The sequence below is a fragment of the Mirounga angustirostris genome, unplaced genomic scaffold (assembly GCF_029215605.1).
Source record: "Mirounga angustirostris isolate CCGP_5_RB_7025 unplaced genomic scaffold, mMirAng1.0.hap1 SCAF_6, whole genome shotgun sequence".
In the NCBI taxonomy this organism is placed as follows: Eukaryota; Metazoa; Chordata; class Mammalia; order Carnivora; family Phocidae; genus Mirounga; species Mirounga angustirostris.
This window is the reverse complement of record NW_026991714.1, coordinates 114,944,281-114,970,574: the sequence shown is the minus strand read 5'-3', so window position 1 is coordinate 114,970,574 and position 26,294 is coordinate 114,944,281. Positions and strand designations below refer to the sequence as shown.

The 26,294-nt window shown below is 44.6% G+C and overlaps 1 protein-coding gene across 1 annotated transcript in view; it reads right to left on the bottom strand.

Annotated features, from left to right (window-relative positions):
• The window catches only part of WDFY4 (WDFY family member 4), a 291,643-nt gene that overhangs the window by 135,377 nt on the left and 129,972 nt on the right, over nt 1-26,294 (bottom strand). Inside the window, exons 35-39 of the mRNA XM_045878280.3 lie at nt 25,287-25,441; nt 22,107-22,345; nt 19,836-19,957; nt 18,345-18,530; nt 16,694-16,830 (exon numbers count right to left, since the gene is read on the bottom strand). Of these exons, the coding sequence (XP_045734236.1) occupies nt 16,694-16,830; nt 18,345-18,530; nt 19,836-19,957; nt 22,107-22,345; nt 25,287-25,441 (839 nt within the window). The remainder of the gene's footprint in view (nt 1-16,693; nt 16,831-18,344; nt 18,531-19,835; nt 19,958-22,106; nt 22,346-25,286; nt 25,442-26,294) is intronic.

Sequence of the window (26,294 nt, the reverse complement as noted above, 5' to 3'; positions counted from 1 at the left end):
AAAGCTCCACAACCCCAAGCTAATTATGAGAAAATATTAAACAGACCAAAATTGAGGCACATTCTACAAAATATCTGACCAGTACTCCTCAAAACTGTCAAGGTCATGAAAAACAAGGAAAAGTCTGAGAAATTGTCACACATCAGAGGAGCCTAAGGAGACATGGTAACTCAATGTAATGTGGTGCCCCAGACTGGATCCTGGATTTGTGGGAAAACTAGTGAAAGCAAAATAAGGTCTGGAGTTTAGTTACTAGCAAGGCACGAATGTCAGTTTCTTCACTCTGACAAAGGCACCATGGTAATATAAGATGTTAACAACAGGGGAAACTGGGTGAGGAGTATATAACAGTACTGGATATGAACATGAAAAGTATATGAAAGGTATTCCTAAGTAAAAAGTGTATTAGAGGGCGCCTGGGTGGCTCAGTCATTACGCGTCTGCCTGTGGCTCAGGTCGTGATCCCGGGGTCCTGGGATCGAGGCCCGCATCGGGCTCCCTGCTCCGCGGGAAGCCTGCTTCTCCCTCTCCCACTCCCCCGGCTTGTGTTCCCCCTCTCGCTATCTCTCTCTCTGTCAAATAAATAAATTTAAAAAATTTAAAAAAAAAGTGTATTAGAAAATACAATGAAATTCTCACAACCTTTCCACCTAAACCCCATCATGAAACTGAGATGGAAGATATGAGTCACTCACTATTCCCCCAGTTGGACATAGTCCCACATTTCCCTTGGGTGTAAACAACTCATTTTACTAAGTGTAATTCTCATGTTTAAAGACAAATAATTTTTGGTAAAACTTGCTCCTCCTAATTGCATGAGCCAACCACTTCATCAGACACTTAACAAAGAAATAGTAATTAATCCCCAAAGTGGTGAAAAGCTGCCTGGTGGATACATAGAAGGATGGTACCGAATTCACAAAGTCATAAATGGTATTGTTCTTGATAAATAATATAAGGGAATTTTAAGAGTATCATTGACAACTTGATTTTCATTTCATGAACTTATTTTTAAATTTAACCCTATATAACATGATTCCAATGTAATCAGTCTTCTTTACAATTTTTTGAAGTTTCTAAGTATTCACTACTAATTCCACAAAGAAAAAGCAATAACCATGCTGTTTGATTTTAATGTCAAATCTGGATTCCTTTAACATCTGACTGTCTCTGGCCAAAGGAAAAAGAGACAGGTTCAAATCAAACTCAGGTGAACTCCCATTCACCAAGACAGGAATGAAACCAGATGTGGAAGAGACTTCCCCCCCCCCGCCCCCGGATCTCATGTTCTCATTGGTCATTCTCACTGTCATTCACCGGTCCCCTCTCCTCCATTGGTGGGGGCTGAGAGGATGAGAGATTTGATTAACAGTGCAATGTCACCGAGTGGCAGTGAGCAACAGAAGAAACTGGGTCTGTGTGCACATTTTGTAGTTAACATGAAACCATCATGAACACTCTGCTCTTTCCTGGAACGCCTCCTCAGGGCTCCCATGGCAGAGCGGAACCCTCTGAAAGCAGAATTTTGAATTACAGTGGCTCGTTTCCCACCAGCCCCTTCCCCCGATTAGAATAATCTCCTCAGGGACACTGTCCATCTCTGTCCCCAAGGGCCAGGAAAAGAGAGGCAACAATCAAAGTTTGAGAGACTGAAATGCAGCTCATAGACCCTTGTCACTCTGCCGGCCAAATTCTCTGCAGCTGGTAATTCCCTGCCAGGAGTGGGACACTCCATGGGGTCAGGATTTAGGCGACCCTCAGGGTCAGTGGCAACACTTATGGATCTGGTCCTCATGCCCCTTGCACTTTAAACCCATCTGAAATTCAGTATTTTCCTGGTTGTGAAACATTCAATAAAGTTTTTCTGTTATGCCTTCTCTGTATAAGGCTGACACATCTATCGTTAAATGTAAGTCCTTGGTGGAGACCCGGTTTGGGTTCCCTGACAAAAGCAATTAAATGCTTTCCCTGTTTGTGGTAAGCCACGTATAATATCTACATGTGCACCCATCAAATGTTAGCAGACTGATAGGAAGAGGGGGTGTATGCCCAGTGAACAAGGCACGGTCATCGTCAAGGGGTCTTTACAGGATATCTACTCGGACGACTCGGGCCAGGAAATGCTCTTTCCTCCAAGTGCCCAGATAATTGCACTTTTCTCTGCTATGGAGACATAGCCCCTGGATTCTTAATAAATGTCAAGCAACACTGGGGTAATAATCATATTTCCAGCAATAATGACAAACAACTGGTGCTCAGAGTGGCTGAGGAGGGACCAGATCACCACAGCTCAATTCATCTCTCGTTAAATTCACTCACATATTAATTTCTAAGATGAACGGTGGTTTCTAATTTGTCTTTTTTGAACTGTGATGCTTTTATTAAATTCAATCGTCATGAGTACAAGGAGCATGACTACTTAAAAACAAACAAACAAAACACTCCAGTGTAGCAAAGGACAAAAGCTCTGGAACCGTAGGTACCAGGCCTTCTCAAGGAAGCCACCCTCCCCCCTCCTCTTCACCGCCTTCTTGGGTGTCAGGGCCACCACAAAGCTCAGACGGATGGGAAGTGTGAGAAAAGAGATGTCTGCTGGTGAAGCCCCCAGTCTGCACTGCTGGGTTATGGCGGCCCTGGTAAACTCATATGGCTTCTTTCTCTCCAGATGATGCCTAGCATGGAAGCAGCCTGCACACAGCAACTAACATTTCAGAGAGAGAGAAAACAAATGGCAGCTGCAGTTTATAGGGAGGCTTCCTTCTTTAGGCTTTAAGAAGAGAGCCAAGGCCATTGTGGCCAGGACTACCCTGTCACTGCCGCCTCCAGAGCAAAACCCCTGGCCTGAGGCCTCAGGGGGGCCCTGGTTGCAACGGGGACCCACAGCAGGAGTTACCTGAAGGCAGCCCTGACCTCATCCCTGTCCTCCTTGATGCTGCGCACACCTGTTCACCTCAGCTCTCTCGGGGGCCACACCAGGACTGGCCAGTAGGCACCCACGGTGGGGCTGTATGCGGCTCACAGGTAACATAATCAACACCAACCCTTCCTTGTCCCTCAGGCTGGGTCCTCACACCTGCAGCCATTGTGAGGACAAATAGAGCTGTGGCTATGCAGGGCCCCAGCCAGGCTGGAGAGGGCTTGGCAGGCTTTCAGAAGGGGCACGGTGTTTAAAGTCCAGGTTAAGCAGTTGGTCCTATGAAGGGGGGTGGCTCTTCCAGGCAGACAGGCCCACATTTGCCCAACAGTACAGATGGGAGAAGACAGGGTGCGTTATAACAAAATACAGAAGTGGGTCTGACTTGCAGACGGTGCGGGACGGGGGTGAGGGGTGGGCTGAGAAAAGCAGTGAGGTCAGGTTTCCTGTAGTGTGGCTGTGGGTCTGGGTCCCCTCCTGGACATGCTGGTTTTTGATCAGGGACAGGACAGGGTCAGATCGGATCTTTAAAAAACTCACAGTGGAGGTGGCAAGGAGGTGCTGGGCGGGGCCATCTGCTTTGTTCTCCCTCTGTCCCTGTGCTCAGGCACTTCCACCTCTTGGCAGAAGCGTAACTGATGGGTGGGGAATAAATGTACGAACTATGTCGCCTCCTTCCCCACAAGGGCAGCCAGAAAGCTAAAGTACAGCGTGGATGCTTGACTGTAACTCTTTATAGACTGCATGTTTATGATCTTCATTCCCCAGGAATTGGCTTTCTTCTTCTATTATTATTTTTCCTGATCTCATTTCTTTATTTTATTACATGCATCCTCATCTAAAGGTACCATAAATCCTCTGAGGAGTGAATCGGGATATAAATAAATACATGAAATTAAGATAAACTGGATATGATATTTCACTAAAGCCAGACTAGCAGCTGAGCCACAAGGCAGATGGTCACAACTGTCCCTCTGCACCTGGAGGGGCCCCTTCCTCCCTACCAATCTTCCCTCACATCCTTCCTCCTCTCCCTCCTCCTCCTCCTCCTCCTCCTCTAGTTCAAACTCCTCCAAAAAGCCCAAGTGAGGCCCCCTCTCCTCTGGGCACCTCCTGAGCCTTAACCCCTTGTTACAATGTAATTTTTTCATCCTCCTAGAAGGCCAGACTCCCAGGTCAGGGACTGTATCCACTGGCCTTAAGCCAAGGGCCTGGGATATAAGAGGAAATCAATGAATGTGCATAGAACGTTGAAAGAGGGAATGTCTGGAAAAGAAATGTGTGCTTAAAGATGAGAGAGACATGGAAATGTAGATGCAGATGGAGTCATAGACACCGACATATTTTCTGATCCTCCAGAGAAGCTGGAAGGGCACATGACAACTGGTTCCTACACCGCACCCTCCTCCTGGACCACTCTCCCATTTGAGCTCCATGCTCCATTGATATACGGACTTCTCTCTCTCTCTCTCTGTTCTCCAATATACAAACTCACTCCCACCGTAAAGCCTTGGCACTAGCTGGCTTTGTTTTGGGAGTCCACATCCCCCAGATGCTGGATGGTTCCTCTTTCCTCTCGACTTCACCATAGCTTCCAACCCACAGTGATCAAAAGGCAGTCTCTAGCACATTATCTATTTCCTTCAGATTATGTCACACTATCTAATATTTTCTCATCTATTCCCTTTCACTTACAGTTCTGTTTTCCCGAAACCAAGAGCAGACACCTCACCTGGCACCCCAGCCCATACAGAAGCTCCAAAACATAGAAATCCATGAGTTGGGGACCATCTGTAAGAACTGATCAGACACACGCTCATTCAATTGCACTTTTGTTTTACTCAACAACCTCAGCTACTCCCTTCGTCACCCCTAATTAGTAGATCAACCAGCACCCAAGAACCTCTGAACCTTTCTCCCAGGCCCCCAGGACTGGACGGCCATGCTTCCTTCTGCTGTCCCCACCCTCCCTCTTATTCCAGGCCACAGAGCCAAGTTGACACCAGCCCCCATCGGCAATAGCAAAGAGAAGAAAATTTCAGAACTTCCTGTTCTGAGACTTCGAAACACTTTTTTAATTAACCAAAATGGTTTCTCATAATAGATGGGTCCCAGGGCGAGAAGGCGGCTGTAACTCACATGGCAGGCGCCTGGCGGCCAAGCTGGGAGCAGGCCCTAGCAGGTTGTGAATGGCAGCATCACCTTGGGAGGGCCCTGCGCTCCTCCTCTCCACGACCATCTGCCGGTTTCTCATTTATAGAGTTGGGGACATTTCTGTCTCATGAACTCAAAAGCATTTTTGCATTGATGAGTATATTTAAGTTTTAAAAACTCATATTTAGAGAAGTAAACAAAAATGTGTTTCCCCCATCCTTAGGTCATAATTTTTCAAAATTGAAAGCATTTCTTAGGATGACGATACCTTCCCCTCAAATACCATATTAGTTTTTGGAATGCAGGTGCCTCTCACATGAGGAAATCTAATATACAAAAATCCGAACCTCAAAATAGATTCCTGGGTATAATTTGTCCTTAAAGTAAAGGACTATATTCAGTTTTCAAAAGGATTCAACCTAGGATTCCTTTAAATTGCCACATTCCTAAATTAATTTCAAATCTGTTTCAATTTACAAAATCTTGACCTATAGACATTTTTTTTTTTCAGAAACCCATCTACTGTGATTCTTCTTAGATGCCATCTAAGTAGGGAGATCAATAAACAGCACACGGATTCTTTAAATATGGGGCTCATGGGTTATTCATCTCTGTATTTTTAGTGAGGAATGCTATGTCTATTCAATAAATTCATGTGTTGTTGAATTGCATGGGATGAGATATTTATGTACATTAAAATATTGGGTATTGGGCTGAAGACTTGGACCTCAAGTTACTTTGAAACAATCCTCAATGACACCCATCATAAATGGCATACGAACATAGCCTGATTTTATAATAAAAATACTACAAAAGAGGGGTCCCTGGGTGGCTCAGTTCGTTAAGTGTCTGCCTTCGACTCAGGTCATGATCTTGGGGTCCTAGGATTGAGTCCAGCATTGGGCTCCCTGCTCAGCGGGGAGTCTGCTTCTCCCTCTGCCCCACCCTTCACTTGCTCACTCTCTCAAATAAATAAAATCTTTAAAATATACTAAAGAAGAGAAAGAAAGAAAATCAGAAAATAAATAGCAGAAGGAGAAGGAGGTGAGATGATCTAGTTAACTTTTTCAGACTAGATGTTTCTGTTTGGATAGACCTCTTTGGAGAAAGATGTCCCTAAAGACTTTTCAAACATAATTTAGATTCAATGCACCTTTCAAAGGGCAGTGGTCAGGACCTGCTGTTGAGCATATTCCATTGATTTGTGGAACTTGCATAACCTCAGTGCCTGCTCTCTTGGAGAAGGTTCAAGCTATCATCTTGCTGCCAAAAGCAACTTTAGCCCCATTTCTTGTGAGGCTGAATGACCAGAAAAGCATTCAGGGGTGGCTTTGGACCACTCTCAGGTGGGAGAGCCCTTGGTGTCATGGTACTTTTGTGGAGCACGGTGACGCTGCCACCCTTTCGTGCCAGTCACAGATGAGGAAATGTGTGATTAGCAAGAGGCAGGACCGCAAGCCAGCCATGGGATGAAGCCATGTTGGTATCAATTATTCATTTGTTGTGTGGACTTTCTTAAGAAGACATGATATAGCAGATCACATTTTAAGGTAAGTTTTAGGAATAAACAGTTGAGGGGAAAATTCTGATAGAGAAAATTCTATCTGTTCACTGAGGTAGGTGCTTGCTGTCTACTTGAAGAAGGTCAGCATCATCTGATTTTAGCAGTGGGATCCCTCGGTCAGGCCAAGGTCTCCACTAACATAGCCACTATCCTTTACATGAATGGGAAAAAGGAAGCCCCTTCTGGACTGACAAATGAGAACGAAGGCAGAGACCACCCCACAGCTCACAGCTTGCTAGCTGGAACAGAAGTCAGGGCCCACCCCCAAAACTGCCTATCTCTATGGAGAGCCCTATGTGGGTTTCCTCTGGCATGATGTCACTGCTTGTCATAGTCCAGCCAATCTCAGGTCCACCCACCAGTCCCTGTACCATGCTCCCTGTCTCCCACCTGTCCCAGGAGACCAGCTTCTCTCTGCCTGGACTATAGGGATGTCTGCGCCCACAATGATGAGCAGCTAGTGGTTCAGCAGGTTCTACTCATGGCCAAACCCTGCCATTGACCCTTTTAAGAGAATAAGGGACAGCCTCTCTTATGCCATCGTATTCTCTCTACATTTATTTGAAATCTCGTTCACACAAAACTGAGGGGCCTGGATCTGGCAACACCTAAATCCATCCATGGAAACATCATCCAGAAAGTGATTGGGGATGTTCAATACCATCAGCAGAGACTTTTCCTCCTCACTAAACAAATAACATCAGGTCAATGCTCAAATCGCCCAGTATCTTCATACTAGAAGACGGGGGAGGTGGGCATCCAACCCACTGAGCTCTGACAATAAACCATGAACTTTAATAAAACATGGGCAGGGGTGCCTGGGTGGCTCAGTTGGTTAAGCGACTGCCTTCGGCTCAGGTCATGATCCTGGAGTCCCAGGATCGAGTCCCGCATCGGGCTCCCTGCTCGGCAGGGAGTCTGCTTCTCCCTCTGACCCTCCTCCCTCTCATGCTCTCTGTCTCTCATTCTCTGTCTCAAATAAATAAATAAAAAATCTTTAAAAAAAAAAAACAAACATGGGCAGTCCAGGATTTAATTGGGATTGTTTAAAAAATGAGAACTTTGGGGATTTGGGCATGGTGGCTTCTGTCTTGGGACTTTCTTTTCCAGCAAATGTCTGGGGACTCTGTAATGTTTCAGGAAGGGTCCCAATCTGATGAGGTTGCTGTATTTAGCACAAAAGTTATAATATCTCATTATAATAAATTAAGTTATAATATTTCATCAGAAACCAAGGAGCCGCCCTAAAAAGCCCAGAAATGTGAACTTGCAATCAAGGATGGCTGGACCACAAGTTTGCTCTGTGCGGCTTCCTTCTTTCCTGCGTAGGGAAGGGCCTGTGTGGGACCTGCGTTTAGCAAGCCACTGATTACATTCCCTGAATCTAACCTGACGGAAAGAATAAATTAAAGTACTTGACCTAAAACACCTTTAAAGGGCAAAGTCAGCTAGAGATTTAAGTGACAGAAAGTTTTTAGAAAAAAAAAAAAATCAGTTGTGATTTTTTAGACACAAACAAACCAATGTATTAAATAAAATGATCAAATAAGAGCAAAAGCACAAAGCACAGTAGCAAACCTATCAACTAAATACTCTGTGTCATGTAAGCACTCTAACCTGGCAATGATTCAAACACTGAACAACAGAATGGCAACTTTAATATATACCATTAATAGCAAAATGTCTGCTTTTATTGAAGAAAAAAACAAAAACTATGTTGCTCTAAGCAGTTTTGAAATGAATATCTAATTCAAAACTTCCCCTGTGCATATAATTGCATGCTAATTTACATTTTAATTACTTCCTAAGAAATCAAAAGCATTTGTTGACAGTAGAACATAATGTCAACTTCACGGTGCACTGTTGGTGGATGCTTAATGAACTTAATTAGATAATTAGTGATGTTAATTATCCTTCTATTATGAAGATAAGGATGTCTCACAAATGATCCACTTGGTAAAGAAACATCATTAAAGGTATCAGTGTTTGCTTTGTTCATTTACTTCTATTTTTCAAACTCCTATAACAAGGACTTTCAATAGACTTGTAACATTTAAGATTTCCTTAAAATGGAAAAAGAAAAGCCACTGTCTCCATCAGCCCGTGATTGTCCTTCCCTCTTGTTCTGGATAGTAATGCTGTGTGGGTGATGTTGCTGCTCTTTCAAATCCTCTGCTGTCGGGACCTATTGTCCACATTCACTTCTCATATGGAGTCTCTTGTTCCAACCAACTCCTTCCTGGTCACCTCTCAATGATGATGCGATGAGTGGGTTCTAACATCAATTGTTTGAAGAATGGTGTGTGTGTGTGTGTGTATGTGTACACGTGTGTGAGTATGTCAAAGGGATGGTGGAAATGAGAGAGAGCACCCTGGTTGGGTGCCCAGACCACTTGAAAAAAACCTCTAGGGCAATTCATGCACACACGTACACACATGCACACAGGTGTTGCCCCAGCCTGGCTGCCTTCCCATGAGCCTACGATGCTGTGTTCCCACCTCCATCACCTGGATACCTTGCTCCCCTGGGAAGGTCCATTCTGGGTGTGGCATTGGAACACCACTTCCTGCAAGACCAGGGCCATGATTCATGCTACGTAACTTCAGCGTCAGTGAAAAAGGAAACTTCAGGGTTTGAGAAATAAGATAGTGGACCTCATCATTTTTCCCTTTCTTGCTCCCTAATGCATCTACAACCAGAGAGTAATGGAAGTCCTTTCTGGAAATAATTCCAGTCCAGACATACCACGAAGAGCTCAAAGGCCAGGCTGGGGAGAGTAACACTATTTTTTGGGTCAGTTATCTCTGGAAAAGCATCAGGAGAAAGTAAGTCACTGGCAGCCTTGCCCATGGCAATTACAAAAACCAAGATTCCATTTAGCAGATGGCCTTAGTCACTGTGCTCACATCCATAGAGGGATTTATACTTTTCAAAGTCTCTTTTTAAATCATACTTTCATTTGTGTCCGAGTGGTTTTATTCCTCTCACACATAGTCCCATTTAATTACTTGCTCACTAGACTTTTCCCACCACTGAACACAATGGGGTTTTCCAACAACACAGCATTGTGATTTCTCATCAAGTGCTTGATTTTAGGTTTTCTGAATCACTCTTCTCTTTCCTATGATTTCCAGTGGCTTTGTCCCTCCAGCTCCTCTCTTGATTTGCTGACAGAGGCTGTCTCCTTGCCCTTCTGCCATGCCAGTGAGAACGTACTATCAGGATCGCACCCCCTCTAGGTCCTCTGGCCTAATTTTAGAAGTCCTCATGTGTCTTAATTCCCCCCCAAATTTAGGCCACCTGCTTCCACACATCTCTCTTAAAGGCACATTCATCTCCTGGGAAAATCCTTTCTCTCTTCCCCAAAACATCATGTTGAATTTACAACAAGTTTAAGTAAAACAGTCCCCATGACAATCTTCTGAATTTCAGATTTTTAAAATTTCTTACAGATTCTTGACTGAAACTCTTACAGTAGACAGACTCTGGGAACTCTGACTTCTGTTTTCACAGTTGCATTTTGACTTCCTCAGCTGCTACCTGCTAGTCCACCACTGACTTCCCTTCATGTCAAAGCCCATTTCTTTCTATTTTCAAAAATCTCTTCTCAGCCCTGGGGCTCTCCTGCCCCATGAACCTTTCCCCCGGGTGAGTGACAGCTGAGGCCTCCTCCATAAGTGCTGTGCATGCCCTGAACTCGGAAGTGCCGAAGCACCAAACTCAAAAGCGTTGTGTCCTCGTCGGTCCCTCCCCTCCTTCCGGAGACAGGGGCACCAAGTTCTCTGAGGCTCATTGTGCCTTCAGCCTCAGCAAGACCAAAATCACACAGCAGCAGGAGACAAATACAAACATGCCAGAAAGAAAGACCAGGAACTGCTTGATCACTCCCCCAGTGACTGCTAAAGCCTTCCCATTCTGCACACTTGCTTCCCTTTCTACAATTTTTATTTGTGTTTCGTGATTTCTTTAAAGAGAAAATAAGTATACAGAAACATTTATGCATGAGATGATACAATGTCTGGGATGTTGCTTCAAAGTTATTCCGTGCAGTGGGGAAAAGTGGGTAGTGATAGAGATGAGACAAGATTGGCCATGAGTTGAACATTGTGGACCTGAAGTGATGGATAGATACATGGGGATTCATCTTACTATTTTCTCTACTGCAGCGTGTGTTTGAAATTTTCCACAATGATTTTTAAAAGAGATAATGGGTAAAGTGCTCAGAGTTGGACAGTCAAAAATGTCATTTCCCTTACCAGGGACCCGGGCCAGGTCTGCCCTTCATTCAGCTGTCACCCAGTTGCTGGCCTTAGCCAGCTTCTCTTCCTCCACCAGGGGCAGGGCTGCTCTGTGTCTGGGGCTGGGACAGTGGGCCTGGGCACACATTCAGGGAGGGAGCCAATGGCAAGTCCGTGGTCACCCTGCCCACACAGGTGTCCCGTCTCTGAGATCTCGGTTCCCACACATGGGCATGGAGAGTCTTACAGGAGGCCCTAGTGTACCTGGTAGGCAGAGGGCTCACCCACAGAGCAGCCATTAGAGACCAGGGACCTTGGAGCAAATGCATTTCGCTTTTGGGTCCTTGTCAGGCCAGGCACAGAATTCCTGCAAAGAGCTTGTCTTTGGTACTTTAGCAACTGGCTGTGGTGATTTCTCATCCCTTCTATTAATTCTCGTACAGCCCTGGCTTCCCTATCTGGGCCATTTCCACTTTGAAGACACCAACCAGAAACTTGCTCGGCTATCTCCAAAAACTGTAGAAACATGTGGACACTGGGCCTGGCCCTGCTCCAGAGGGTCTTACTCCTCTATAAGCCCCTCAGCTTTGCTTGGAGGCAGGAGTGTGCATCTCCCTTCTCAGATGGGGTCCACCTGGCCCCTGCATGGAAGAGCTGTCCGCACGTGTACCACTGATCCCAGGAGCAAAATGGGGTAAAATCCAGCTCACGCTTTGCTGAACAAGACACAGGTCAGGCAGTTGTGCCCACCCAGAGAGGTTCCTACCCTCTCACGGGCTAGAAGTGGGCCTAAACTCTCAACCCCCTTCCTCTGGCTTGTTCCTCCCATGCTCTGCAGATCCAACAGAACCATGAGAATCACATACCTCCCACATCTGCCACACCCCAGTGGCCTTTCTCCTCACTGCCTGATTACAGAGAGTCCAGGGCCTCTGTCCATGGCAGCCCTCTTCTTTTGCTCATCCCAGCCTTGGTTCAACAGAATTTTCTTGTGTGTTTTTTGATTTCCACTGCTCCAACCCCTGCCCCTGCAGCCTCCATTATCTCCCATCTAAATGATGCCACAGCCACCAGCCTGGCCCCTCTCTGGGGGGCTCTAACCTCCAATCCTACCCCTACAAACAGAAACGTACTGCTCCCCCACTACTTAAGCCCTCACTTCGGGCACATCTAGCATGAGCCATGGCGTCCTCCCTGCATCCTGCAGTGACCTCCATCATCCCCCTGCTCACAGGACTCACATGCCCTCATCCTCACGGCCCCTTCCCACCCAGCCTTTCGTGTCCTGTCTACCTATTTTCCATTTGCTAATGCTCTTTCTCTAAAAAAGAAAAAGAAAAAAAGGAAGATTGTCTACTACATATTTTGGAATAATTCCTCATTTACAGAAAAGTTACAAAGATAGTCCAGAGGGTTCCATCAACCCCTCACCTGCTTCCCCATAATGTTAACAACATACACTGCCATGGTGTGTCTGTCAGAGCTAAGAAACCAGCATGAGTTGTTGATGTTTTTTTCAACTTACTGTTAAACAAGAAAGTCTAAAACTGAGTCGGCAAGTTGCACACAGTACTGGGAAGAGGAATGGCTGGCTGGGGCACACGCTATGGGTTGCTCTAAGCTGAAGGTGGACATCAGGAAGCAGGTTCCGGGACAGCTGCGCTGGCGTCTGGTGGCCTTAAGGGAGCCCAAGGTCCCAAGCTCTGTCTGACAGGCTGACCCCACAGCCTTCATTCACCCCAGGAGAGGCCATGACTCTGCCAGCTGATCCCAGAGGGGACTGTGATGGGGTCAGGAGAAGAAAAGGAAAAAATAACATCCATCATACCAGCCTTGCCCCAAAGTTCAGCTAACCTGCCAAGAGGAAAACATTTTCTATGTTTCTATGTCTCACTCCAAGGAACAATTTTTCAGTGCTACAGAGCTGTCAGCCGCTGACATGATAAGGAATAACACCAAATGAATAATGTTTCCTCCAAAACCAACTCCTTTAATTACAAGCCTCTTCTTTCCAGAAGACAGACAGAAGATGCAGAAACACCAATTTCATGCACTTGTGCCTGAATAATGTCTCCATGCTGCTTTTTCCAGATGGCGACCTTCTCACTGGAGGGACTAATGATGTGGGCATATTTAGGCAAAAACCAATAACGGAGTCTTTAACCTTCAACAACAAAAAGCATGTTGTACAAAATGTTCCTTGGGATACATTAGAAAATATCAATTACATTGCTCACTGAGGTGTAATCAGCTGTAATAATCAAAATTAATTTTTAAAAATAATTAAACAGACCCCAGGGCAAATAGTTGATGCTCTTCTCCTATGACATCACAGTCTACATATGTACCTGAGAAGTTGTGCCTTCTGTTAGCAACAAAGGCATCTCACGAGGATGAGTGATGGATGCAGGATGTGAAGGCTGCTGAGTTTCATCTCAGTAAAAAGAGGGAACGCATTTTATTCCCTCGCTCCGTACAGTGCCGCGCACAGTCTTTAAGAGGCTCCTATGTACCAGGCACGGTGCCCAGCCCAGAGCAAGCTACTGGTATAGGATGCTCCAAAGCAAAGACAGTTCATTTTTAAAATTAAAACAGTCTACTTTGTTTCAAGACGAATTTGTCTTTTAAAAGTCCACAAGATAATATAAGCTGAAGGAAGGATGACTAAATCAGATCGAAGATGGACGAGGTTCAAACAGGAAGGCAGAAGCAGGGAGAGGGGTGTGTGCATGTACGTGTGTGCACGTGTGCATGTGTTTTGCAGAAATTTATGGCTCTGGGTGTGTGCAGTTACAAGAGCTGGGCCATGGTTATCTCTCTGAGCTTCTGAGTGCCCAGATGACTGTGCCAAGAAATCTAAGTGTGACAGAAGTCCTAGTGTTCATGAGTTGCTTTGGAAAGGCACAGGTCTTCTGATGGTGACAGCTAAGGGAGATGTCCCCCAGGGCTGCCCTCTCCCCACTTCAGTCCGGCCACACTGTCCTTTGCTGCCTTAGAACACCCCAGCACGTGCTGGTCTCAGCACCTTTGTCTGATGGTCCCCTCTTTGCCTGACCACTCTTTCCAGAGAGTCTCTTCCTTATTTCTCTGCTCCCACGCCCCTTTCCAGAGAGGGCTTCTGACCACCTTCAGGTAAACAGCCACCCTCTCCCACTTAACCTGCTCCATTTTTCCTCATTGCAATTAACACCCTCCATATTTACAAATTATTTATCTGTTTATTGTCTATCTTTACCCCCTAAAATGCAGGCTCCATGAAAGCAAAGAATATGTCAGATTTTCTTTCCTCTGCAGCCTCAGTGCTTAGAAGGATATAAAGGAATACTTAATAAATATTTGTTGAATGAATGAATGAATGAATGAATGGAGACCTCAACTGATGTGGAAGACAGTATCTTCAGAGCCTGCCTTCACCAAAGACAGCCAATTTAAAATATTCTTGCCTCCAGATCTCTCCGTGTGAGCCCACAGCAAACTATTACAGGCCATTTGTAGACCTACAGGGCCTCACACACTGCAATCTATTCCAGCTTCTTTCAGATGAACCATTTCTCAACCAGTCTCCCCAGCACTCAGAGGCAACTGAGCCATGCCAATGACAGTGACCTCGGAGGGGGTGGGGGACTGGCAAGAGGCACATCCGTAGCCTACAAAGGTTCCCATGTCCAGCATGCCCATGTCCAGCATCCCTGCTGTCGCTTCCCTAGCTTCCACAGCCAGGCTGAACTGACCTCTTGGGGACAGAGATGACTTGCTCAAGGAACGGAAGCTCCAGGGTGAAGCCAGAGGAAGAGGGGCTGGACCCCCACTAGTCAGGAGCAAGTGCTTGGGCACAGGTGGGGATGCTCCAGCTTCTGGGGCTTGGCACAGCCATACCACCTGTGAGATGGTCCTCCCTTTGGCAGGGACTGATAAGGTAAGACGGAATTTCAGAAACTGCCTTCCATTTCTAAAGCCCTTGCCGTTTCCAAGGACTTCCACAGGTTCTAGTGTAAACAGAACACAGTCCCAGTTGTAAGATCAGGAATTGAGGCTCTGAGAGGTCACAGAAGTGCCCAAGGTCATGTTGGGCAGTACGGAGACAGGAGATCCTTTCTTCACACTGCCATTTCCTGGCTGCAAAGCCCTTGATTGTTGTTGTTTTGTTTTGTTTTTAAGATTGTTTCCACATCTATATAATGGGGCTGATAATAACTGTGTGATACACCTACGAATCTAAGTGAGTTGTTCACTCACTCGGTCAGCCAGTCAACAAGCTTACTGAGCAGGGTTTTCCATAAGCCAACATGCTGAGGACACAGCCTACCCTCGGTACTGAACACCAGGTGGCCACACAGCCCTGTCAAGTTCATTTTCTGTCTTCCCTTCGATGTTTGGTCTCTTTCCCCAGATGTCCTAAATCCTCTTCTTTCTGAAGCTTAGAAAGAGGAAAATCTTCTTCCCCTGCCCAGGCAGCCCTCACTCCCCTCCTCCCCAGTATCTGATGATAGTGCCCTCCCATCAGTCACTGGCCACAATGGACAACAGAGCCATGGGAACAGCAGAGCCCACATTCAGAGCAGGTGGGATTTGGAGTCAACCTCATTTTCCAAAGTTACATGGGCCGAGAGCTCCAGTAGTGTCATGCGTCTGTCAACCATCTATCCCACCTCCCTGGGGAGCCCCTTCCCACAATTCCCCAGAGTTTCCTATCCCACTGTGTAGATAAGGAGATAAAGACTCAGGGAAGTTAATAGCCCAGGGTCTTCTGACCCTAAGGTCATGTCCATTCAATGACCATAGACTGCCTCTGAAAATAAGTCAGTGACCCCAGCATTAGAATATGACAGATTGTGTTCTCCAAAAAGAGCCTCAGCAGTATTTCTAGTTCTACATGCTCTTGCAGAACCTTACCACTTCCCTACCAGAAGGTAGAGTCTATTTCCCTCCCCTTGAACTTAGGCAGAACTCTGTGCCTGTCTCGACCAAAGAAATGCAGCAGAGGTGAAGTTAGCTCATGGAAGGCAATGTGGCTTCCGCCTGACTCTCTCTCTCTGTATCTCTCTGTCTGTCTCTTTTTCTCTCTCCTTCCCCCTTCTTTGGAAATTAGCCCTTGAAATCCAGCCACCAGGTTGTCAGAAAGCCAAGACACATGGAGAAGCTAGGTACATGTGTTCCAGTTAACAGTCTCAGCTGAGGTCTCAGACTAAAATCAGCAGGAACCACCAGATGTGTGAGTAAATGAGCCTTCCAATGGTTTCAGCCAAGGCTCCAGAGCTCATGGAGTAGAGGCACCTCCCTACCCCTGTTGTATTCCAAATTTCTTATGACAGCATCCATGATCAGAAAAACTCATTGTTGGTGCCACTGAATTTTAGGATGGTTTCCTATGCAGCTTTAAAGAAATGAATTTGAAAAAAAAAAAAAATCAGCCCCACATAGTTAAGAGGATCCACCACTACATCTCCTGGTAATGGTGCCAATGTTTCTGTCCCTCTTTGCTGAGCCCACACATACATCTCTTGCTGAGCTGCAAGCTAGGGCTCTCTGAGCATACCTGACTCAAAAGGAGAGTGGGAACAAGGACTGGTTTGGGTTTTAATGCCATAAGGAACACCTGCTCTTGGAGTTCAAGGGGAGCCCATATTCACTTCAAGTTAAAGCTAGCCTAAAACCTGGCTCCCCTAGATACAGTCTCAACTGGGAAGTCACATGCCTAACCTTCCATGCTCAGAAGAATATGGAATTGGATCATGTCCAGAAACAACAGAGAGAGAAGACATGGCTTGTGGGGTTTGGAACAAATGCCTGATGCTTCTCTAAGGAAAGGGGTCTGAGCTCACCTCTGTCTTGCACTCAGGGTCCTTGGCCTGCCGCCCGGGCATCAGCCTCATGGCTGAAGACAAGCTGCCACTCCATGAAGACACTTTGCTGTGGTGTCCCACAGTCGAGCGACTGGTCAGCGACTTCTTCTCGGATGCTAGGAACAGGGAAGTAAAAACTGTCAGAGGTGAAGTTGAGAGGAGAGCACACACGATTTCTACAACTGGCTTGGCTTTCAAAGAGCCCAGTGAGCCACCCCAATAAGGAAAACAACCCAGGCTACAAGCATACACTGCCGTTTTCTGACTAAGACATATAGGGTGGGTTTTGGGGTCACCAGACCCAGCTTAGACTCCTAGCTCTACTGACTCAAAGTGAGACGCTGGACAAATTAGCTAAATTGGGGATAATAGCATCTAACCTCGTTCTGGTGTTATGAAGAGTAAATAAGATTATGTGTTTAAAACATAGGTCATCAAATATAGAGAATTTTCAATATGTTATTGTTGGCCAAAAAGAGAGCCATTTGTAAGCGCTGAGGTCCACCTCACCACTTTATTCACTATATGTGTATGGAGATAGATGTCCCATCTTATTAAACTTTTCCCTGAAATGGAATCTGACATTTTGACTTCAAATTACACATGTCTACACATAGACATGTACAAACATACATATTTTCCAGGGCTAGTTTGGAAAGCCAATGAAATAAAAGTTCTGTATTGTCAGACAACGTGGGATGATACACATGGAAATAACTAACTCTTGAATCACTGTGAATTTTGTGATACTGGAAGACTTAAAACAAGCACATGAGCCATAGTTTAGGAGCAATGACCACTTCAAAAACAAAATTCTGGACTCTGAGAAACAAAGAGGGTTTTAGAGGGGAGGGGGGAGGAGGGATTGGTTAGCCTGGTGATGGGTATTAAGGAGGGCATGTACTGCATGGAGCACTGGGTGTTATATGAAAACAATGGATCGTGGATCACCACATCAAAAAACAATGATGTATTGTATGGTGACTAACATAACATAATAAAATTTTAAAAAAATACAAAAACAAAACAAAATTCCGGGTGGGTGGACTGGCTGGCTCAGTCGGTAGAGTGTACGACTCTTGATCTTGGGGTTGTAAGTTCGAGCCCATGTTGGGTGTAGAGATTCCTTAAAAATAAAATCTTAAAAAAATTAAAAAATTAAAACAATATTCCTATGGCTGCATTAACTAATATGAAGGGGGCAATGTTGAGTCACTAAAAGAATTCAAGGATCATTACTATCTTAGGGATGAAAACTTTCACTTGGAACATGAAGAACCTGGGCTCCAGGTCATTGCATGACTTGGTGCAAGGTTTCAAAGCTGGTAGGTGAATATTAGGGCAGGACCTAGAACCCTAAACTCTAGGCTAGAACTAGAGCTCTGACATGGCATCCACTCTCTCTAAGAGATTACTAGAATCTGCTTGCATCTCTGGCTTTCCTTTCACCCAAGCATTCATTCTTTGTGTGCAAAGATTCACAAGGTTTCAGTGACGTAAATCCCACCCACCAAAGGGATGAGAGAGAAAATCTGGTTGGAAAAGGCTCTGGGCCTTGAGTGAAACTTTGGGAAAGTCTGCATCTATGAGACCCAGCAGTTCTGTTCCCTGGAGCCAAGTGGACAGAGACCTAAGTAATGCTGCCAGGCCTTGAGCATCGTCTCCTCCCAGAGTGGGGTAATCTCTTCAATCTTCACTTCACTCTCTCCAGGTTTCACAGAGAGATCAATCTTGAAGGTGTCCTCCAGCTCCTGCCGCCTCTGTGCCATGAGCTGCTGCCAGAGGGTCCGTACCATCTTTTGGATGTTGTGCTGGACTAACAGAGAGAGCACATCACACAGTCAGGATGGCCTTGGTGCCTCTCCCAGCAAGGGCCAGGAGATGGTGTATCATGGCTGCTTTTATTGAATCTTTCTTGAACATCACTCAAGCTTTGCAAGCTCCAGCCAGAAAACAGTCAATATGTAGACAATGCTACCAACTTCCATGTGAGCTGGCCTTTCCCCGAACCCTAACTGCCCACCACCAAGTACTGACTGCCTCAGATGTTCAGAGCTGGGAAACATTATTGATGGACACAAGGGGTCTCTTTCTCCTACCCCCCAAATTCATTAGATACCAAATAGAAAAAATACCTGTGTAAGCTCTAGATAACTAAATACCACCTCCAATAGCTCCTTCTAACCTACCTTTTATGTTGGTTCCTCAAAAGAAAGGACACCAATCCCAAAACTATGCTTAGGGACCGAGGACCCAAGGCAGTCCTCTTTCCTGACACTGAATCATGCTTCCCATGACCCAACAATCTCAGTGCCCTGGATTTGCCCAGATATGGACCAACCTATCAGGCCAGTTTTACCTGCTATGCCCTGTAATTATAGTACCCTAAGTACCTAAATGCCCTTGGATCTTGGACCACCGAGTCACTCCTCTAGTACCAGCCCCTATAGTCCATTTTTCTCACTCTAGGAGGATGGACATTGTTCCGTCCACTTTACTAGCCAAACCCAAAATATGAATGTTCATGTTGTAATTTATTACACTGTGTCAGTGTAAAAAAAAAAACTCACAAGAGTTTTAAGCACTGGCTTTGGGCACCTACATGACCAGAAGACAGAGGCCCTTGTGCCTACTATCTGTATCACAAGATAAGTGGCACAGTTGGCAAACCAAAGTGGTGGAAGAAAGTCTGTTGAAGCTTCCTGTGATCAAAAGAGAGCAATTTCTAAACACGTGGATCTGGCTGCTATTTTTTTTTTTAATTGCCAATCCCTTTAACTTGATTTGATGTTAGCAAATCCAAAAATAAACTCCATCAAGCCAAAAATCTCATAGAAATAAGGAATTTATTAACTCCATTCCCATTTTCTAAAGAAAGTTGAGAGAGAGCTAGGTAACAGCTTGAATGAGGTGAGATGACATTGCAGTTCCCCTAATGATCTGAAGGAAAATTCAAGAGACCGCCTGAGAAGTGAAATCGCCTTATGGTGAAGTCCTCTGGAATTTTATAGTAAGTCCGCCAAGCTCTTAGTCTGACCAAGTCCCACACAGTTGAAGAATGCAACCCAGAAATTACCACTGCCTATCCACTCTCCCAAAAATAAACAAAAATATAACGTACCATCACTCAAACTTGGGAAGTCTTCCTCTCCTTTTTCTCTCCCTTCTTCATTTGGAGAAAGAAAGACTTGATGATAAGGAGTCATTCTAGGCTTGGGTTCCAATCCAAATCCTTCTGGATAACTAGGAGACAAGAGATTTTTCACTATGAACTCCAGTTTCTTTGGGATCTTTCCATTGTTCTTTATTACAGATAATCATACTCCAAACTTAGTACATATCAGCTGGAAAAACTTGTCTATTTGAGTTAAAGCAAACACCTCATGACAACTTCCATGACAGATATTATACAGTAACAATAGGAAAAATAGGAAAAACTCCTTTTTTTAAATTCCATTCTTATTAAATCTAATCCATACTCCCAGCAGGTCCCCTGAACCTTCTCTTGGTTACCCAACCATCAGAACCGGTCATTTGTTTTTGTAGATTCCCAAAATTTTGAACTCTGCCTTTGTCTGGCACTGATCTCATCCCACCTGGAAGGGGCCAGGCCAGCTTCATGGGCCCGTGACCTCTGCAGTTGCACAGAGTTCACTCAGAAATGTTCCATGCTTGGGTTCTGCTGTCACTGTTTTGAAATCTTAATAATTTTTGAACAAGGCCCCACATCTCCATTTTTCCTGCACATCATGTAGCTGGTTCTAAGTGGAGGCATAGTGGTTTACATACTGTATTCTCCATGAACCATGTGCTCTAGGGCTCCTAATCATGTTAACATCCACGTGCCTTCTTTTCTGGGCCCCTTCAGTCAACCAAGCAGAACAGACACTCAGTACGTGTTTGTGGATTGAACCAAAAATGACAAACAAGGGAATGAAAATATACCATCATATGAGAATGTCCATTCTTTTTTTTAATTTTGTTTTATTATGTTAGTCATTCTTGAAATTTCAAGGATAAAGTCCTTTTGGATTTGGAGGCCATTTAGCTAAACAGAGGGATCTGAGGAAGGTGGAAATCCAAGCATATACATAAATTGGCATTCCTCTGCTCTTACCTATGCTTCCAATATGGGTAGGCTTACTTCTTAAAACACAGGCAAGAGAGCAGAACCTCCCAATTTAACCCACCAAAAAGGGATTCTTTTATTTCAAACAAATAAAATGACAAGGGCCTCCTCTGGGCTAGAAGTGTTTTCCAGTGATTCCCAGAGAGTTTTAAGACAAATCAAGTTGAGTTTTGTAACATTCAATAGTCAGTTTGACAGGATTTTTGGGATTTTTTTCAAGTAATAAAACATAATTTATACTGGGGTTAAACAACAACAGTAGCAACAACAACAAGACAAGAGCAAAGTATAATATCACACAGCCTTTCTTTCTTCTATGCTCAACATGGCTCTGTGGATAAGAGAGAACATTTGTAAGGAGTATGATGCCAAGGCACTGGTGATATAGAATATTCACAGAGAAAAAAAGAAAGTGCATATATTCAGAGAAATCTAATATATTTTCAAAATTTGGGCTTTAAGAAAAGAATTTAAATAAACTTAATTCAGGGGGTGCCTGGGTGGCTTAGTCGGTTAAGCGTCTGACTCTTGGTTTCAGTTCAGGTCATGATCTCAGGGTTGTAGGATCAAGCCCTGTGTAGGCCTCCATGCTCAGTGCAGAGTCTGCTTGTCTCTCTCCCTCTGCTCCTCCCCCACTGCCATGCTCTCTCTCTCTAACAAATTAATAAAATCTTCAAAAAAAACCCACTTAATTCAGTTTCTTTTTATTAGTATTTCTTATACAAGTGTGCTTATGGATATCATTTTATATTATAAATTGTGTGCATATAGAAAATTATGCCTGGCTTGCATGATACAATTTATTACATATTTTCCCAGTCTAAGATTGCATTTATCAATTTTAATATTTCTGAAATTGGGCTGCATCATAAAATCAATGTATATGTTCAGTGTTGGAGTTTTCTGCCCCTAAAATGAAATCAATAAGCTATCTTACAACCTGAGAATTGTGCAAATGGGGTAAATTATTATTCCATGATGATTCTAGCGGCTCAGTTACATGGACAGATCTGAGGACAATCTACTATATTGTCAAACACTGCACATAATTTGGACAACCAGATAAACAAAATATATATATATATATTTTATATACAATATATATACATATACATATATATATATATATATATATATATATATATATATATATATACAAGTGATATATATATTCGTATTGACCCCAATCAAGTGTCCCTCTAAAGCTTGCTTTTCTGCATGGACCACTAGAAGGCAAGGAAACAACAAGTAGGCAGCTCTTACCTTCTCTCACTGAGCAGCAAAAAGCAATGCATGAGACACAGGAGGAAGCTGACGTTGGAGTTATAGGTAGCAAAGATAATGTCCCAGTGTTCCTGTAGGAAGCCCAAGATGCTGAGAAGACTGAGGCACTCGGAGAGGGATTGCTGGGGCTTGGACAGGCAGTAAAGAATGACTTTATTTAAGCTGCTGTATAAAGCACCGATGACAGTATCCCTTTGAGAAGAGGCATTCTCGATGACCTGTGTCATAAAATAAACACACACACACACACACACATGCTTGTGAACACTTTGCAAGTTTTAGATACTGACCCAGTTAACTATGAAAATGACACAATCTTAGATTCTGTTCTGTATTTCAAAAAGTGATGTGATCTAAAATTAAAATAGGACTACTTTCCTCTACCTTTGAGCTTCTATTTAAGTGAATGATCACTAAAGTAAATTCAAACATCTGGATTTATCAAACGCTTGTGTGGAAAAGAAATTTTTAAAAATTAAAAAATAAAATTAAAAAAAGAAATTAAAAGTTTACCACTATCATATTATAAAAACAGAAGGGAAATTCCTGAAATGCTTGTTACATGGTTGTGGTTGACACTCAGTGTATAAGAACATGCTATTAATAGTGTCTAATTTTTTAATACATTATTAACTATTAATAGTAGTTATATGTAGAGTGTTTACAATATTCCAGTTATCCTATTAAGCATTTTTGCATCGATTTACATGAATTGCCGCATTTAAACATCAAAACATCATGAAATGAGCACTAAAATTATCCCACTTAAGGGATAAGGAGGCTGAGGATCAGAGAGTTTAAGTGGTCGGCAAAGGTCAGACCCACCCCAGACACTTGAGTCATGCTCTTAACCACCATGTCATCTAAAGTAGATGGGAGGCCAACAAATTTTAGTACACGAGAAACTTAGAGGGGGGAGGCAGAAGGTCCTGATTCGTAGCCTTAACATCTATTTGGCTTCATTGCTTCACTGTAACTAACAGATTAAAAAAAAAAAAAAAAAAAAGCCCTGGAGATCTAATGCACAGCATAGTGATTATAGACAATAATACTGTCTTATAAACTTTAAAGGTGCTAAGAGACTAGATCTTAATTGTTCCCACCACAAAAAAGAAATGATAATTATGTGACTTGATAGAGGTGTTAGCGAACACTACAATGGTTATCCTGTTACAATCTATAAATGTATCAACTGTGGTGTACCTTAAACTTATACAATGTTATATGTCAATTATATCTCAATAAAAATAAATTTAAAATTTTTTTAAAGAATCCATAGTCAAAGATTATGTGCAAAATGTTTCATTCTATCAGAAAGATCATGTTAGTTAGAGATTGCTCTCTTAGAATTGTATAGGTAATGTGTTTATACCTATGAATTTAAGTTTTATTTAAATCTGCTGGAAATTGGGATTCATGTTTTTAATCATCATCCTGTCCTGCTCCTCAGATGGGTCACATCTGTCAATCTGAAGTTAAGAGAGTCAAAGGCAGCGAGGAGGAGAGAAGGATGAAGAATATGTGCAGAGCGGAGTCTGGCCTAGTGCCCCCCTGAAGGCACATCAGCCCCAGGGGGTACCCACTCTTTGATGTTAGCTCTGAGTGTTTGCTTTGACCACTGGGGAGCTGCTATGGACTGAATGTTTGCATCCCCCCAAAACACATATGTTGAAACCCTAGCTTCTCACTGTGATGGCACTTGGAGACGGGGTCTCTGGGAGGTAAGTAGGTCATGAGGACAGAGCCCTCATGGTGGGATGAGTGTGTCCTTCGGGAAAGAGACAAGAGCTTGTTTCCCTCTCTCTCTGCACTGCATGAGGATGCAGTGAGGAGATGGCCATCTGCAAACCAGGAAGAGAGCCCTCCCCAGACACCAGATCTGTGGGCACATTGACCTTGGACTCCCCAGCCTCTAGAACTGTGAGAATGTCTGTTGTTTAGCCACGCAGTCCATGGTGCTGTCATCATGGCCTGAACTAATATGGGAGCTCAGTGGCTACTCTCCTTTCTCAGCACAACTGGCCGAGAATCTGATTTTAATCCCCTCGGAGCCAACAAGGCATATTTCTCCTGACTTGGGGTTATTCTTGGGGTTATTCTTGAGGAAGCATCTGAATACGTTCTTTACAGACTTGCCCGGAACTGTGCGTCAGCCAGACTATCACCCTAGGATAGGCCCAGTCCTGGGGTATGCGGCTGACTCCACAGGCAGAAGTATTCTGGGGACACTGATGTCACCCTCTCTATGAAGAGGAAGGAGAGTGCCCTCCCCACCCCAGGTTCTGCTGCAGAAGGCATGCCGAGAACCACTGGCAGGAGTCTCTGGAGGCAGAGTTCAGCTTTCCAGCAATCACAGATGCCCCACTGGCTGGGACCGCCTCACACCAGCATGAGCTCCTCACACAGGGAGGGTCAAGGCAAGACCGAATGGCCACTTGTCAGGAAAAGTCTCTACAATAGAAGATGAGGACGAAGTAAAGGGTTCCCGTCCAGAATTTTGAGATTGTGTGATTCTGTGTGTGTGTGTGTACACATGTACAATAAAAAATGTGCACACATGTATACACACACTTACATCTGAAGGTGTATCTATAGGCGTGCATTTGCTTGTGTGGGTGTGTATGTAGATTGATCTGGGAGAGAAGGACAGCACATGCAGGAATAATCGGACTAGGAAAAAATACTCATGAAAATTTCAGGAAGCCCCAAATATGACCCATGGAGGTGCATATTAAGAATGAAATTAAATAGGCCTTTTGGAGATAAGGAGATTTTTGGCCCTTTGTTGATGACGAATAATAATAACTAAGATTAAGCCAACAATCACAATAAAAACCCAAAGTGGGGGTGTAGAGTCTAGGAGGGGACACAGCTCAGCTGCCAGCCCAGGGGGTTGCTGCTCACACTCACTGAGATGGATCTCAAGGAGCCTGAGCTAAGAGCCCTGAAGTGCACTCAACACCCGCCAGGTACCGCCTGGGCCATACAGGTCCTCTTCCTTCCTCCCACCCCTCTCAGAACCTATTTCCAGGAAGGACAGGGGCTCCAACTGGACCAACTAGACAGCAGCCAACAGTGAATCATACAGACACTTGGTGGGTCCGCAGGAGTTTTCTGCCCACCCTCCCCCCACCCCCATGGCCAGCCCAGAGTTCTTACCACCACGATGTGGTCTGTGATGAAGAGAAGAATGTGTCTGGGGTCTGCCGAGAACATCCCACTGTACAGTTTCTCCACCAGCTTCTGGGTGAAGTGGGAGATGTTTGCGAGTGAAGGAGCAGCAGCTTCTGCATTTGGCTGAGGCTCTTTACTGCCTGGGGGTGGGTGAGGGCACAGGCCACGTTTGAGAAATCATCAGAGTCCAAATAGCCTTCCCTCCACAACAGTCTCCAAGCCCCTCACGGTAACCAACCACAACTTACTCACCTCTGTATACCCCGATGTAACCTTCTGCAGGCTCTCTTGCTGGAAAATGGTTCTTATACACAGTAGGTGCCCAATGAATACACTTTTTTCAAAGTAAACTGGTCTTGAACAATTTTGTCAGTGACATAAACTAAGTGGGGAGAAGGCACACCAGGGGCAGCATTTCTTCCAAGGAGGCATTTGGAAGGGGGATGGAGGAGAATTTAAGGCATAAGGTAATTGGGAAGGCTGTCATGGTGACCCAAGGCCCTGTTGCTACAGGGAGCAGAGGATGACGCTGTAACGTTGATCTGTCTGTGCTCACCACCAAGGCAGGCACTGTGCTCAGAGGGGGATGTGATGCTCTCAGCTAATCCTTGTAACAACCCTCTGAGTTAGCCACAGTTGCCATCCTTACGGCTTCAGGCGCCTGCCCCGAGCCACACCGCTGTCTAGTGACAGAGCCAAGAGCAGAACTGGGACTACCAGCTATGCTTTTCACCACGCTACCTTACTGCCTTGCAGATGCTTCCCAAGAAAGACCAAAACTCAGGGTTGCCACACTGTGGGGCAAGGAAGAGTCTGGAAGATAAGCCATGTCACTAACGATTCTGTGGCTCAGAAACCACAGAGAGGACTTTATTGTAATCCTGTGGGGAAGGTAAGGCTCCCTGGACCTAAGTATTCTGAAGGCAGCTTCAATCTCAACTTCTTAGGGGCAATGGCAGCATCTTCATCCAGGTTCGTCTGTTGAAAAAACAC